The sequence below is a fragment of the Ambystoma mexicanum genome, chromosome 2q, assembly GCF_040938575.1.
Source record: "Ambystoma mexicanum isolate Mex_15411 chromosome 2q, UKY_AmexF1_1, whole genome shotgun sequence".
Classification (NCBI taxonomy): Eukaryota; Metazoa; Chordata; class Amphibia; order Caudata; family Ambystomatidae; genus Ambystoma; species Ambystoma mexicanum.
In genome coordinates this window covers 1216064206-1216081868 of record NC_090924.1, presented here as the reverse complement: position 1 = coordinate 1216081868, position 17663 = coordinate 1216064206, and the positions used below count along the sequence as shown (strand labels likewise).

At 42.2% G+C, this 17663-nt stretch overlaps 1 protein-coding gene across 2 annotated transcripts in view; it reads left to right on the top strand.

The window, feature by feature from the left end:
* LOC138570050 (anterior gradient protein 3) overlaps positions 1 to 17663 on the top strand; it is a 209858-nt gene that overhangs the window by 148487 nt on the left and 43708 nt on the right. For both annotated transcript variants that reach the window (XM_069648613.1, XM_069648614.1), the window contains 3 exons: positions 1074 to 1137; positions 4011 to 4063; positions 14007 to 14083. In XM_069648613.1, coding sequence (XP_069504714.1) covers positions 1074 to 1137; positions 4011 to 4063; positions 14007 to 14083 — 194 coding nt within the window. The remainder of the gene's footprint in view (positions 1 to 1073; positions 1138 to 4010; positions 4064 to 14006; positions 14084 to 17663) is intronic.

The window sequence follows — 17663 nt, the reverse complement described above, 5'->3', positions numbered from 1 at the left end:
GGATATTGAGGGCCGCTCTGAGCGCATTGTTCTGCACTGTCTGTAACCGCATAAGGTTTTTTTCGGAGGTGCCAACTAGGAGGGCAGATCTTCACACATGGCCTGTTTATCTGTTTCAGTTACTCCAGTAGACTCGAAGCTTCACCGACTGTCATAGAGTAGGTTAAGTTGCTCAATTTATTTTGTAAGAATTGCTGTAGATTTGTCCTGTAGACTACAAATGAAAAACAACATATCAAAAATCTCTACTTTAGATGAAAAAGAATACGCCATAAATGGGGAGTCACTCTTGCAAACTCTGTAATACCGAGCCACTTACTGCCCAAGGTGACGCATTATAATATAAAGAAAAGTCACAACACAAATTAGCTTTGATTTTGCTGCACCATCACTTACAGAGGATACGTTCACACGTCTTTATAAACTCCCAGGCAAAGATTGTTTTCAGCTGAGTAATCTTATTTGAAGGCTTCTTCTATATTCAACTCGTCATACTACTTGAAGGTATGTAACCTCAAACTTCTCTTTGCCAAACGCTTTTTTAATGATTACATTTCATGTTTGGATTGTAATCTCCATATGTGAAAACAGTGATTTGTTCAAAGTCTGAAGGAAATATGTAAACTGTGAAACATCCCTAAATAATCGAATGAAAAAGATAAAACAAAGCATAACTATGAACATAGTAAATGTGCATCTTGTATATTTTGGCGGTCATAGTAAATGTATATCTTGTATATTTTGGCGGTCATAGTAAATGTACATCTTGTATATTTTGGCGGTCATAGTAAATGTACATCTTGTATATTTTGGCGGTCATAGTAAATTTATATCTTGTATATTTTGGCGGCCATAGTAAATGTACATCTTGTATATTTTGGCGGTCATAGTAAATGTACATCTTGTATATTTTAGCGGTCATAGTAAATGTATATCTTGTATATTCTGGCGGTCATAGTAAATGTATATCTTGTATATTTTGGCAGTCAGAAACATCAGATCCCGGGTAAAACATATTTTAACAACTGTGCAGTTTGAACTTTGCTTTATTGGTGTAACTGTATTCATTGCAGGCTGGGGTGATGACATTACCTGGGTGCAAACCTATGAAGAAGGTCTATATTACGCTAAACAGAGGTAGGTGTTATTTATGTATTTATTGGTTCAACCAAAATGTAATAAATCAAAAATGTGTGTAATCTCATTTTGCATTGAATACGTTCACAATAAGATTTCGGAAAACAGGGGCACTGAATACGTATCAACAATTCAAGCCATTTGGTTTTGAAACTTATATTAATTTGCAATATTCAAGCTCTTATTCACATGTTCAGAAATATCAGAATATTTTGTTTGGCTTAACCAATTCAATTGTTGACTCAAAAGGGTTTCAAAAACTCATTGGCAGTACTGATTTCTGGGACAGTGGCTAAATGAACCCAAACATGTAAGAAGTGTATCAGACTGTAACCTTGTAAGAGAGTGATTTAATTCACCTTGATTGATTTTTGTAAAACCAACAATAGTTTACAAAGCTTCCAAGGGACTTGCAATGATTCACATCAATTATAATAAAGTATGTTAATCCTTGCTTTGTATTAACTTTTCAATCAACTATATTGAAATGTTCCTCATTCATACTGATGGGAACTGTTATTTTCACCCTTCAAATCATGAGTGGAGTCAGACATTTTAAGGCGTAATTACTTCCATGTTACAGTCATTAGGCTAAATCATAAAGAAATGCTATTGTGTTGGAATGGCACTTGGCCCACTGTACAGCTTTTCTTGCACCCAAACACAGATGGTCATTTAAAAAAAAATAACAGTGTGCCCAATGCACAATGTGTGCCTGCAGAAAATATCCTGCGTAAGCACAACCTGGTTTACAAGAATGAAAAAAGGCAGATGCTTACGCATGGCAAGTTAAAACGTTTCAGTGCAAGACTTTCACCAAAAGTGGTGTCAAACAGTGGAGAGACTGAAACACATTTAGGTGAGCATATTTTAATAAAAAGGTGCATTTAACTAGGTCTCAATGACCAGGAAAATATATTACTTTTTTGTGCATAAGAATGTTTGAACTTTATTTGTCACAGGGTCCTTTATTTGCTCTACTTGTCCATGACCACTTCCCCAGCCATGCTCATTTTGCACATGGCAATTAAGGGTCACCAATTCCAGACAACTCCTTCAGAGATATAATAATAATAATTTCTCATTTATATAGCGTACCAAACCCTCAGGTATCTGAGCGCTGCTTATTATTACCCATGGTGTGTCTGGTGCTCATTTGTCGACCTCGGAAGGATGAAAGGCTGAGTTTGGCCCTGCCGGGATTCGAGCCTGCATCAGCAGACACTGCACAGATGTCAATGCAAGCGCTCTACTGTGCTATCAGGCCGGTATATGAGTGGAGTGTTCACATGTCGCAGGATCTGTGTGTGCAGATACATTTGCGGTTGCAAAAAAGCTTTACGAATTGAACCCCTCACGTTTCGACAGCAGTATTTAGTAACAAAACAAAAAAAGAAACTAAGTGGCATCAGCGGCTTGATGAAAGCATCATGACATCATGGTAACTCCGGGATATCGGGTGCCGGTAATGGTAAGGCAGACGCCTAGTAACCCACCTGTAGCACCAACGGGTTACTGGCTGTCTCGTAATGAGGCCCAGTGTGTCATACTTGTCATTCAACTTCACTTTCTAAATGTGAGTCAGGAGTTTTGACTCTATATCCCAGCATGCAAAGTTTTCTTTCGATTCACTTTGTCAATGTGCTTTCCTAACGGGGCAATTGCTCAGTTTGCTTTAAGCTCTCTTTCTACAAGTCCCAGCATGAAATATTTCCATTCAGGTTCCCTTTATCCAATGTGATTTAGGAGTTCTGACTCCAATTCCCAGCATGCAATCCTTCAGGTTCACTTTCTCAATATGATTTCCAAGTCGCAGCATGCATTCTCTTACTTCAGGTTCACATTCTCAGCAGTATGTGAGGTTTAGCTTTGGCTTCCCTTTCTCAATATGCTTTCCGAATCTCACTCCAAGTTACAGCATGCAATGTTTTCCTTTAGGTCCCATTTCTCAATGTGTTTGAGGAGATCTGACTCCTAATTCCAGCATGCAATATTTGCATGTAACTGCACTTTCTCACTATGCGAAGCTCAAGCATGCACTGTTTCTTTCACAGCGTGATATAGGCACTCCCACTCCGGTATGTTTCTTGAACGTCACTTTCTTAATGTGCTTTAGCAAACACACACTCTCAGTTCCAGCATGCAGAATCGTTCTCAGTATCCAATATATGAGTGGATTCACTGAATGGGATCTGTGCACAGATGGTTCCCTCTAGCCCAGGGTTACTGGCCCAGCTTCTCATGCTTTTTTCTGGCATTCGTCCTGAAGCTCACTCTCTTCTCAGCTCTGGATGTCGCTCTCTCCTCGTCTCCCCAGTCGTCTCCCTTCTCTACATCCACTCATCAGGACTCCCTCCAGCAGCTCTGTGGCACTGCAGCAGCTGCTGACTCCTATGACCCTGGCTTTTGCAATCTCTTTGCGCAACCTCTGGCTCATGTGGTCTGCCAGGCTTCTCATGCCACCCTTAGTGCTGTTGAGTGGTTCCATGTCTGACATCCACCAAAACACTAACAAGCCCATCCTCTCTTCTTGGATTTTCCATGGTCCCTCTGCTCACATCTGCAGAACAGCATTTGTTACACTCGTGGCCGCTACCCAACATTAATGCTGGTGATGACGTCTCCCCTATGTCCCATCATCCTTTTCTTCCAGCCGCAGTCCTGTGGGCCAGGTCACCTGTCCACATAGAGGGAAATAAACTCCACATATGATGATCCACCTTACATTTGGAAAACATTTTTGGAAAACTGATAAAAATGAATGTATATTACACATTATTAAGTACTATGAACTATCCTAACTTACAGTAATATATTTGTGCACAATAATACAAAAATGAACTAATGAACTAAATAATTATTTTTTTCAACAGCAACAAGCCATTGATGGTAATTCACCACCTGGAAGACTGCCAGTATTGTCAAGGTATTTTCAACATATTATACATCCATCTCATACAATTATATCAAAATGTTTTTTTTCTTGTTTTTGTTTCAGGAACACAAGCAGCCTGATTTATAAAGTGTTTTAAATGGGAAACCCCCATTGAAAAACACTTTGTAAATCAGGGCCAAGGAGTCTATGGGGCATCTGTGTATTTACTGAAGAGTGAGGTCTAGAGTTATGATATGATATGATATGGCATTTATAACGCGCCTATACACGTGTTTCAAGGCGCAACAAGGCAAGGGAGGGGGAACAAGGGAAAACAGACAACGATCTTATTAGGCCAGGTATAATTCAGGACGCGCAAGTGCATGGGAAGGGTGAAAGGGAAAGTGTGAGGGGTAAAGGAGAAGGGAAAAGTGCAGTACATGTGATCGTAGAATAAATAATAAAAACGGCCAGCAGGTGGCAAGTGCAAGGTAATTGCAGAGATAGGTGCTGGTAGGAGGACTGCAGGGATACAGAACACAGTCCCCAAGTGCAGGGGTTGCCAGGGAGCCAGTGCAGATGGGCATCTGGCGGGGACAGGGCCCGGGATGGAAAGGGTGACCAGGTGACCAGTGCAGTTACTGTCAAGAACTCAACAAGGGAGCGGGGGAGAGAAAGCAGAAGCAAAGATGAAGGTCTTGAGGTGATTCCAGTACCGGAGATGGTTCTCCTCAAGTTTCAGGGAGGCAGGAAGGCTGTTCCAGAGGGAGGCCCCTGCCGAGGAGAGAGATCTACCACCAACTCGTTGCTTGGAGAAGCGACTGACCTTGAGGGAGTTAGAGGCGGATGAGCGAAGCGCTCGAGAGGGAAGATATTTAGGAAGAGAGAGTTGAAGGTATTGCGGCCCCGGGCCCCAGAAGACCTTGTGGACAATGCAGAGGGTTTTGAACTTAATCCTTGCAGCCACTGGGAGCCAGTGCAGAGATTTCCGTCCTGGAGAGATACGATCCCTGGGCTTGAGGCCAAGGATCAGTCTTGCAGTTCTGTTCTGGATAAGTTGCAGAGGGTGGAAAGTAGAGGCAGGCAGATTTAGATAGACGCTGTTGCAATAGTCCAGCCTATTGAGAACCAGGGCTCTGGAGACAGTGAGCTTCTGGGGGAAAGAGAGGAAAGGAAGAATACCTCTGAGGAGGTGCAGCTGGTAGTGTGACTTTTTAGAGACGTCAGAGATGTGAGGAGAGAAGGAGAGTGTGGAGTCGAAGATGACCCCAGGGTTTTTGGCCTTGCAGGTGGGAGTAGGACGAGGGCATAGAGGAGCTGCAAGAGCCGTTGCGTGGTTTATACTTTTATCATCATACTATTCCAGAAGACAGAGGCATAGCAAGAGAAGGCATGTTTCCTGTCTATTTTCTTATGTACCACTATAGTCTCCAGCCAAGCTATGACCTGGATCCTGGCAGTCTGCCACCCTCCTGAGTTATGGAACAGTATTATTGAAACCAGTTCCTCCAAACTTAAGCACTTTTAGTATTGCCCCATAATGGTGCTTTGGTGCAAAATTATTTCAATATATCTGTTATTAGCACATGGAGAATGCTCATGTTAAATCTGCTGCAGTATAACCAATTTTGCAATTTAAAGCAATGTAAATGTTTAAGTTATGAAGACACTGGCGGATCATTATCTTGTGACAACGACCCCTCCATTGGTCTACAAGGCTGTAATTGCACTGGAGCAAATGAAGAGGTGCCGATAACCTTTGCAGGTTTGTAATTGCTATTCTTCACCTGATTCACTGTGCCATAAACCAGGGCATTTTGATATGCCCATGTCTACATATGATTTACAAAAACATGCCCAGGGACATCTGAGCCATGATCAAGGCCTCTCTTGATTTGCTCCAGTGCACATTCTTGTAAAGCTGTTCCAAGTTCTATTGCCTTTTAAGTGATAAAGATAAGGGGTCTGATTCTCTAGGGTTTTGTAAGCACATGTATGCATGATGCCCACATCACCCCGAAAAATCAAGCTGCTCGGCCCTGTTTTAATGAAATGCATTGAAATGCATTTGTAACACGCAAATGCATTGGGAGTGGGAAATATGTTTTCAGAACCAAGGCCATGCAGTTGTGTGCTATTGGTGGAGGTATGACAGGTGCGCTTGAAATGCATCCCATTCAAGTACCCCTGCAAGGCACTGTTTTCTCCTATAGCTGTGATCCAATGTTGGACCAAAGGTACAGGGAAAAGTACAATTCTGTGACGGGTCTGTAAAGCAGCATTCCTCTCCCATTAACAGAAACGCATGAGTGGATCTCTGCACTTTTCTCACGAATTTATCTGAGAATGGAAAAAAAACATCTTTGATATACCCTTTAAAACAAGTCCTGTAAATGCGGCTGGGGTTGTCATATGATACTATATGATAAGTCATTAAATAAGCTCCTGTACACAAGTATTTCTAGGCGCAACAAGACAAGGAAGGCAAGACAGACGGAGGACAAAACAGACCTTGCAAGGCCTTGTGTCATTCAGATCACGCAAGTGCAGGGGGAGGAAGGGCAAAGGAGCCCGTAAGTGCTGCCAGGGGTGTGTCTCATAAGTGCTGCGTCCGGGGACTGTAGGGTTGCAGATACAGTCCCTAAGTTGTTCTGGAGGAGATGAGCAGGAAGTGACGTGGATGAGGAGGCTGATCCCGGCTCTCCACCCAGGTGGGTGAACTTAACCAATGAACACCCATGTGACGAGCACATACTATTCACTGATATATTCAGAAGCACCGTCAGCCAGCCTACAGGAGATCCCTGCAAGACCCTTTGGAAATCAGGTCTTGTATCTGGCAATGTAGTAGCCATTCAATAGGAAACGTTGGTTTGTCGTCTCCAAGAAAAAAAAAGAACTTTACTGAATACATTTGTTTTGGTTTTCTCACATTTTTTATTTGATAAAAAATAATCATATGTTTTGCACAGTTTATGTTATTATTAATAATGTGCATAATATTTTTTCTAACTAAAAAAAAACAAAGATTCGTTGGACATTTCTTACTTGAAAAGAATACTGTCTTGGGAGGGAAGCTCAGGGGCAACATGCTGGTCCTGAAAGCAAGACGACACGGAGCACCACAGGTTCGATCTCTGGGTATTAAGCGGGTTATAAATAAAGTATCGTATCATATTAAATACTACTTTAATTGTACAAATGTTTAACCTCTGTGAAAAAGGGGACGTTGTGGACAGAACAACTAGAAAAAAAAATCCAAAAAGAAATCTGTATACGAATGAAAATTCAAGTGAGGTGTTCACCTGTACACCCGTACACACACACACACGTTCTCTCGCCCTTGTCTACTGATAATTCATACAGCTTTGAATACATGCAACTGCACGCAATAGAGATATTGCTGGCTAGTTAATAAAAAAAAAGTATTGGACGACATTTGCCAACAAACATCTAGAAAACAATGCAGTTATTTCAGACACTTGTTCAAAACGTAAAAGCTATACAAAACAAATGCGATGTTAGTATTTTCAAAACCCTAACGGATTTTCCTTTATCAACCAACTGAAAAAAATAAATGGACGTACAGCCTCTGTTTTATTTACAAATAATAAGGGTGAGATGTAGACTGGATGAAAAATGGTTACCTTTCCCTGCGTTCAAAGACTTGGGTGAATGGCCTTACACTGTGTTATCGTTGGACAGCCTGCCTGGGGATTGGGTAAGGGGTTATTTATTAAAAGGTGTAGTCTGGAAGTGTTGTAATAGGGGAGGAGCCATTCCCTGGAGGGAGCAGTGAGATCTGACAATACCAATGACCGAATTACAAAAGGACAGGCTGACGGATGTGAACGCTCAGATCAGAGAGCTAGGCTCTTGAGGGGACGGTGAAGTGAGCAGAATGGCTTAAGGTAAGGACGCACTTGAAAATATGCCCCATGAGAATGCCTTCCCTATTGAGGAAGTTCCTGCGTCTCCCTTCTCCCCACATTATGCAATGAGATATTAGCTGCCGTCTAAACTAAATCACCCAAGAAGGAAACTGTCAGTTAGCCACGCTACAGCCGCAGCGTTTGACTTGGCAGACTGAGCGATAGGAGGACAGGTACATATATTAAGCATTGAACAGAGGGTCAGGGTCTAGCAGCACTGATAACTCCTCAAAACCGAATAAACTCACAACAAAGAGGATGAGAGCCAATGATAGCACTGCATCCTGTTATCTGTCTGCAACCCAAATACCGGAATGAAGGTTCTGAAACCCATGACGCCTGTAACTCCTGAATATCAGAGTGAAAATCTACTGGTAAAACGGGGGGGGGGGGCATCACCACGTCATGCTCAAATGTTTGTTGGGCTGTTAGGAGGTTAAGGGTCCAGCAGTCCACGAAAAACCTAACTTTGTGTGACAAAAGCTCAACATGAATGTCACTGTTCTATCAAGGTGTCCTCACAGGTTCCCCCCTCATAAGTGTTTCCCGAACACAAGGGCTCCTTTCACGGAATAAAGTAACTTCCTGTGTACCAGGGGTCAAGTCCTAAAAATTTAAGTGGGGGACTCATCAACAAACAAAATGGAATATGACGTCGCCAGAAATTAGCATATCAAGGTGAAATATGCACATTTCATTACATTGGCTTTGCATAACCACCCAAACTCCACACGACAAACTGCATTTGCCTTTCATAAAATCAACACGCACACAAAACCAAGAGAGGATGTTGTCTTCTAATAGGGTTTTTCAAAACGTTAAAAAGTGTGCATGTTTTAAACTTCAAGAACCAATACAAGTATTTTCCCTGGAACTTGCAGTACCCAAATGAGACATTTTACCTTTAGTCGTTTGTTATTTTTCATCAGGTTATATAGGGCAGTGGTGAAGTGTTCGCCATGCAAACTTGATGACTGTGGTTCGATCCCTGAGGTCACTTTAAATTCATAAATTCAAAGAAAACATTCAATGTTTCTCATTTTAGCTGGGGGGTGGGGACTGAGTCTGCCCTCTGAAAAAAGTGTGTGGACCCTGGACTTGAACTCTGCTTTGTACACATGCTAACATTCAATCTTTTGTAGGTCATGACTTGACTTTCCACTTCTTAAACTGCTCACTCGTTTGGAGCATGTTTGCTAACAATTGATCGGGCACTTTTAAAAATCTTTGCCCTATTGCTGTTAAAATGAATTTACTTTCTGCGGACTGTTTCCAAGCCATATATCCTTTCACTCTTTAATACTTTATTAATATTAATATGGAGAGGTGTGTTTCTGTAGACATCTGTGTGATAAAAACGTAAGTGACAATGAAGCTTTTAAAAGAAAACACACAAAAGGGCTGATACTCAGCTCCAGCACATATTCTGCTGCACATACTGGTACGTTAGGTACTGTGTAGCCTAACCGCTGCTGACATGCAAATTACTGATGCCCAGCAGTATACCTGGGGCGTCTTATATATGGATGTTGGTAAGTTCAGTAATACACCCATTGGCCGGCAGATCTACCAGGGCAGAAATGCAACACAGAGCTCTGTCTGTAAGTGAGACTATTTCACAGATCTGACTTTCATGCAGAATCCATTTACTTGATCTCCTGAGATTTCTAAAATTCTGTAGATTCCCCCTAGAAGAAGGTCATCCATCACATCTGAATTGAGATTCATGTTTGGTGTGCTGACACATTATTTCTAGCTTGGAAACGTCTGCAAAGGGTTTTAATCAAATAGAAGTGTCAGAGAATAAGTGTGTGTAATGATTTATGTCCAGAAAAATGAAGTGGGGTTAAAACCACTAAAAAGGGGGTGTAGTGAAAACATTTTGCTGGCAGCATTGGTGACATACACCTAAGGGTGTTTTGCAAGAGTTTAATGTGCCCCAACATTGGTTATTGCAAAACCTCACGGAAATGTCACACAGCGTAATAAGCTCAGGGACAATTTTGAGCATGTATTCCCTCCCTTGTACATCAATCTAAAGGGGGAGTTGTGTCTTACACATGTGGCAGAACACATATGCATGTTCCTGTCTTTCGACATTAAATAATACATAATTTGATAGGTTTGTGTAGGGCTACTTATTCAGAACATAGCTAGAGTGATTTGCAGTTGTGATATATTGGACCCCAATTACATACACAGAGGGACCAGACGCAAGTGTCTGGAATCATGTTATTGTTCTCAAACAAAAAATGGTCCATAGGCGCCCCTCTATGAGAACAAACACGAGCCCATTGACCTGTTCTTTGGGAAGGTACCCACTCGAGAGTCCGCAGCCACACTTTAGCTCACTGTACCTTTCACAGATGGGAAATATCCATTTGCCTATCAGTCTTTGTCTGACCCACACGGGCAGTTCAGGACTGAAATGCTATGGCAATTCCCTTCTGAACAAGAGTACCAACAGCAACCCCATACCTGTGTTTCAGCCTTGTTGGGACTCATCAGTGAGGAGGAGCTGTGCCTCGCTGAGCACAGTGAGAAAGGGGTCCACGTCTGGATGACCCTAGGGAATTTAGGGTGACTAAACCTAAGCCCCTTAAATAATAAAAAAATAGTCCCTCGGCGCCCCTCTGCGCGAACGAACACGACCCCATTGACCTGTTCTTTGGGAAGGTACCCACTCGAGAGTCCGCAGCCACACTTTAGCTCACTGTACCTTTCACAGATGGGAAATATCCATTTGTATATCAGTCTTTGTCCCGCCCACATGGGCAGTCCAGCACCGCAATGCTATGGCAATTCCCTTCTGAACAAGAGTACTAACAGCAACCCCATACACGTGTTTCAGCCTTGTTGGGCCTCATCAGTGAGGTGGAGCTGTGCCTCTCTGATCACAGTGAGAAAGGGTACCACGTCTGGATGACCCTGGGAAACTTAGGGTGACTAAACCTAAGTCCCTTAAATAATCAAAAAATATTCCATAGGCGCCCCTCGGCAATTTTGAGCATGTATTCCCTCCCTTGTACATCAATCTAAAGGGGGAGTTGTGTCTTACACATGTAGCAGAACACATATGCATGTTCCTGTCTTTAGACATTAAATAATAAACATAGGTAGAGTGATTTGCAATTGTGATATGTTGGACCCCGATTGCATACACAGAGGGACCAGAAGCCAGTGCCTGCAATCATGTTACTGTTCTTACTAGCACTTGACTGCGGAGGGCGGACGACTGCGGAGGGCGGACGACTGCGGAGGGCGGACGACTGCGGAGGGCGGACGACTGCGGAAGGCGGGCGACTGCGGAGGACGGATGACTGCGGAGGGCGGAGGACTGTGGAGGGCAGTGAGTGTACAGAACGAACGAATATGAAGAGCAAATAAATGTGGTGGACAGATGAATGTGGAGAACTCATGAGTGTAGAATGCGGCTGAATGAATATGGAGAACACATGAATGTAGAAAACAGTTGAGTGTAATGCGGGGAAGAACATGGACCGCGGAGAAGCTTAGGGAACGGCTGAGTGTCGCTATCGGCTGAATCTGGCGAGCGACGGTATGTAGCGAGCGGCTGAGTATGGCAAGCAGCTGAGTATATCGGGCGAGCGAGTGTGGTAAGCGGCTGAGTATGGCGAGAGAACGGGTATGCGTCGAACGAACGAGAATAAGAGCGAGAGAACGAGTGTACTCAAAACAGATAAGTACATTGTACGGAGAGTGAATGGAGCTGATGAATGCAGAACTGACGAGTGAATGGCAGATGAGCCCCTGAAGCGAATGAGTGCGTAACAGATGAGCCTGGGGAGCGGGTGAACGCTCAAAACAAATGAATGAATGGACCAGAACGCATGATTATGCTAGATGGAGGAGTATGCTATACGGATGAATTCGCTGAGCCGACGAATAGTGCATAAGAGCAGATGAGAAACAAAACACATTGCACGGACCGGACCCCTCTGAATTGCGTGATGTGCAGACTTTGATGTGGCACACAAGGAACCGTTGTAAGAACATACTTCATCTCACACCCCACGCTTACTCTCTCCTTACACCACCACTCAAGTAGAACACAGAGATACTATGACACCATTCGGTATAACTGTTCTCATATCAACATCCGCCGCTCACTCCCCATCACTCTAAGTAAACATTGCTGGCTTCTCACCCCCAGCCAGGCGTTCTCGTCAGGCCTAACGCTGCCTCACCCGGACTGGATAACTCCTGCCAGACCGAACACATACCCCTGATTCCTCAACCACCACACCTATCGCTAAGAAGCAGCTACCACAGAAATTCCGCACCAGCTGCACACATACCTGGTGCGCACACGCACCTTTGACTCTCTCTAATCGCTCCACTGACCCGAACCTCGGTTCCCAAGGGCGTTCAACCTACCAGCGCCTTCAGACCATACCAATGGTATATAAGGCGCTATATAAATGCAAAATAACAATAACAACAATGTCATTCTAGCTATAAACAGAATGTTAAAAAGTACATACAGGAGCCGGGATGGCAAAGATCACATTATAACAGATGATATCCATCCAACATTTGCGTTCCCAACAACCTATTCAAGAAATGATGGTGTTAGTTATTTGTTTTTGATTATTTTCAGGTTACATAAAAAAACGAAGTAATTTGTGAAGCACTACTGCTTAGAAAGGTGAACACTAGAGCACACAACCACAGATAGCAATTTAAATAAAAGCTGAGGGGATTGAACTAGCTGGGATTTCAGATCAACCGGGGCAAAGAAAATAGGTTCTCTGATAACATAATGCATGGAAAGAGATTACACAGGCATAGGCAGACAACCATAATCCATAACTTCTGCAGTGAACCACAAACAACCCAATACATGTTTCAGCCTCAATAAGCATCATCAGTGAGTAGTAGGTTTGGACTCTTGACATAGCAAACACAAGACACACATTTGAGAATACCCACTAAAAAGAAAATATTCATTTTACTTATCTCGAAATAGCAACATTTCCATGTTCTTTTCTGGATGCGTCTTTAGCCTTTGATATAATTTAACAAAAAACAAAGAGTGCTTCTCACATTGACATACAGGAATAGTCTTTCTTACACATTATGTGTTCATAAGCAATACAGTAGCATCATGTGTTTCAAAATGTTGATGGGATAGACTTTCCTTTCCAACCTCTCAGTAAATTCCAAAGGAGGTTTCATCTTTTAATCATGCAGGCCACCTTTTTCGAGGCACGGTTTGCCAGGCTCAGCTTGCTTTATGCAAGCATATCACATGGTCATCTGCTGTGGCGTTCCACTTCTTATCCTACCTCTGTGGGAGTGCAGGGAACACCCCTGCAACCTCTGCCCCATCAGACTGCGGAGGAACCTCGGAAGCCCCCACTGCCCCACTAAATCCAGAGGTCAACCATGTTGCCTCTGCTACATCCCCTAGAATAAACCCCCATGCTTTCCCTCAACCCTGCCCTCAACACCTCTGAGCCCTCCAGTTCTGTTCCTTGTCTCCACCATCCCACTGCAGCTGCTTCCTTGTCTGAAGTCAAATGTGCTGTTATTCCTGGCAGGCCACTGTTCGGGTAAGGCAACCTGTCATGAAAATATTTACTGGAAGCTAGGGCTAAACTCGATGAACAACTCTGAAATAAAAATACTCTTGTGTTCTATATATTGTCTACATGTATTTTCTCACATTAGGCCATGAGCATAAAAGGTAATTTGTCTTCATGTGACAGAATGTATTTTTTGCAATAAGTACCATTTATTATTTACATACTGTTCCCTAATCGGTGAAGACAGGTTTCAAAATACAGTAGCTCAAATTAATTTTGGGGAGCTACCTTATTTTGCATGCCACCAATTGCTACTGTATATAAAGCCCGAATATGGAACTAGTAGTTGGAGAATCCACTGAGAGGTGTCCATGTGGAATAGACATATATGTAAAAAAGATAACAATTGTCATGTTTAAGGAACAATCCATTCATGCTTCTCGTAACTACCTAAATATCTCTGTCATAATGAAAATTGAAAATCTTGTAATGGAAATGTAAATTCTGTTGCAGCCCTGAAGAAGGTTTTTGCAGAAAATGAGGAAGTGCAAGAAATGGCTCAAGATCACTTCATAATGTTAAATCTGATGGTAAGAGTGGTTGAACGTAACAAGGTCATCGTCCATTTGGAATCACTTCTTATGTGTATTACAAATGTGCTAGACAAACAACCATGGAATACAATCACCTACCTGGGTTTCTTGAATACCCAGAAATGTGCAAGTAATGTCCACTCACATTGTTAAAATACCAGTTGTGTTTCTGACATATTCATTGTGGCTATCAAGAGCACGTGATTACATTTTACTATTCAGTGGTGTGACAAGTTCTAAACTCCAATAGATACCATAGATCAGCCCATATGTTTATTTATAAGGCTGTGTTCTATGAGTAATAACCTGATTTCATAAAGCACCACTGTCCTTTCTTCATGAAAAATCCAATAGTTTTACCTTAGACCTTAAATGCAATCTACACTTCAGCCCCAGACTGGTTCCCATTACATGAAATTGAACACCACAGAATTATTATCTGAGTGGCACAGTGTTCGCTCCAAATCCTTATTTAGTGATACAGCATTTGAATTAGACTTCAACAGTTTAGAAACACAGAAGCACACAATTTTAGGCGGAAACTATTATGTATACTTAGTCCTAAGATCTGAAACCTATGGGTTACATCAAAGATGCTTGAAGATTCAGGTGTGTCATCCATGAGTCTTCTATTACGTTATATGAGTATTTACAGAGGTGTGCATCACCCAGGTGTATTCATCCCAACTAAGTTCCAGTGGAACACCTAGGGTACTGCATTTGGCTATTCACACATACATACACATTCTGCTCATTTACATTGACATCACACACACCCAGCATCTAGCCTCACAGGCAAGGAATGGGAATGCAGACACAACACACGTCTTGAGAAACAGCTACTTATTTGTTCAACAAATGAACATCAAGAGAAAACATAGTCAATAATGTTAGAATCTGAGTGACATTGAGTACTTTGATCCAGAGGAAATGTTTAATACATTCGAATTGCGGATCTCCTGAATGGATGTCATAATGAATGCCCTGCTGGGAAGATTATACATATGGATACCATGTGAACATGTGCAATGGGAGCAGGTGCGTGCATGAGATGAAATGTTGCCCATACAGCTTTGCCTTCGACCTGTTAAAATATTTCCATCTGTGAGCTTTTATATTGTTTACAAATGCAGGTGATAGGTAGAGGTACCCATTACTGGGGCAACGCTGCAGATCAAAACTGTTTCTAATAAACCTAGTTCCTAACATCATCCCAGGTAGGCTTTGAAAGAGTGTTACCTGTGTTTCTTCTCAAATGTATCATTCTGTAGACATTACCACTAAACATAGCTGAATCAGGAATCTCACTAGTTCTATTGGAAAGGCAGAAATGGGATTATTGTTCCCATCCAGACACCACGGAATATTCCAAAGCACCATGCTAACTTTTGATAGGCTGTGTAGTTACATCTACAAGAAGGTCTTCACTGTAAAACAGTCTTCTCAACATCCCGGGCCTAAAGGCCCCTAGGCCATTCAGGTTATAGGACATGGAAGGTTAAGTCCAGACAGTCATGTGCAATGAATGTGGTGATGCTATGTATATATTTTATTTATTACAATAGTTGACAAGCAAAACCTGACCAAGGTTAGCTGAGTGCTGGGCAATTGAACTAAAGCAATCAACAGAACAAAAGAGAAGAATGTGGGATAACAACCAGACAAGCATTGGACAATGTGATTAGGGAAGTTAAGGTCCACTTACATAGCAGCTTTGAGTCAGCAAGGGTGAGTGAGAGGCTCATTATTTCTGAAAGAGTGCTTTGCTATTTTGGATAACACTTGAGAAAGCTTGATTGGCTGTTCAGACAAGATATAATCAATGTGTTGCTTGTCCTGATGTGTGTACCTCGTACTGAGGCTCAGTTTCCATGTAGATGACATGATGCAACTATATGAAGGGCTTATCGTTCATTCATTCAAAACAGATTTAGAGATATCCTCCTTCAGTGACAGCTTTTGTAAGGTGAGTGAATGACGGTGGGTGCTATAGTGTATACAAAGATATAGAATTCCTGTGGAGTCCTCAATATTGTATATTACTGTTGATAAATAACCCATTATTAAGAGAACATAGTGAGTTACTTTATCAGCGGGCAGGCATTTTAAAGTCCCAAGCGATTTATGTTTCAGACTACTATGCTGGTGTTAAACACACGTACCAAAATGATGCCTGATTTTACAGCTCTTGCAAATAATGCTGATTGTTGAACACGCTGATGTATCTTCATTCTTCGCTAATGGTGTTAGCATAGTTCTATCAAGAGCCATTGGCCTTAGCTCACATTTGCACTCTTACCCTTTCTTGTATGTGTGGATGTAGTGCTCCACATCTTTTAATTTCCTCTTGCCTTAGATTACAATGAGGACCAAAGAGCCTTGCAGTATGTTCCTGATGAGATAGTTTGAATGATTCTCATCTAGGCATCCTGTGGCTTCACATTTTTGGCTTCTTGTTCACCCAGCTCAATAGGTTAAACAATGCTCAGGTCGACAGTCCCCTCTCTGCCTTGCTTACAATTCATATCTGCTTCATTGGCAAGCAAAATTAGTTATCAAGTGGGATGTTGGTTGCTTGCATGGTATTTATTCTTCTCTAGCTTCTTGTTTCCAAGGATACTTCATAATCCAAATGTCCTCTCGCTTTCCCTTCATTGTATGCAGTAATACTGTAGTTAGTTATGCCTCTTAGTGAGCACACTCTTGTGTCGTGTGCACTGGTGAATAATATTGTTTACCGCAGTGTTTACGGTGCTATAGTTAAGGTTACTTAACACTTTACAAAGACTTTTGTTCTTATCCATAAAAGTTAGCCAAATTAAGCATGCATCCAAGCTAGCCATATCTTAACATTTGTGTCAACATTTTTATGCACAAAGTAATTGCGGAAGAATTTTCTTTTGCATTGTGATTTTTATAGAGGCAAAATAATCAAGTTTGTGGCCTCCATATTTCAAAATGGCTGTCTCCAATTATCAAGATTTTTGGCACAAGCACACATAGGGCCTCATTACGAGGTTGAAGGTAGCCTTGCCGGTAAGAGCGGCAAGGCTACCTCCATACCGCATGAAAGTCTGGCACCCGCGAATGGGCAATTACCAGGGTATTCCGAACCTGCCGGACCCAGTAATTGCCCTTTAGCGGATGCCAAAAGGGCAATTACTGGCACCGTTTATGTTGATAACGGTGCCGGTGCTACAGGCATGCTGTACTCGCTGGTGCTTTTCATTCCGCCAGGACAGACCCGCGGCACAACCCGGAGTTTGCCAGTCCGGTAACAACGGTACCGGTAAGCATACCAGTACCGTTTTTACCGGACCGGCAACCTGGTAATGAGGCCCATAGACTTTATTCTGAAGTGCATCATGCTGAATACATTTAGAAAGTCAGAGCAGCCAAACTCAAGATATTCACTTTTAGGCTGAAAAATATATCGATATATCTGTACATTTATAACAGATGTGGTGGGGCAAAACAGAATAAAAAATGATCCAAACAATTCACTAGATGTATCCCTCCCAACATGCTATAGGGGCACCCCACATGTACAGTACAGGTTAAGGGTTAAAACGAACTT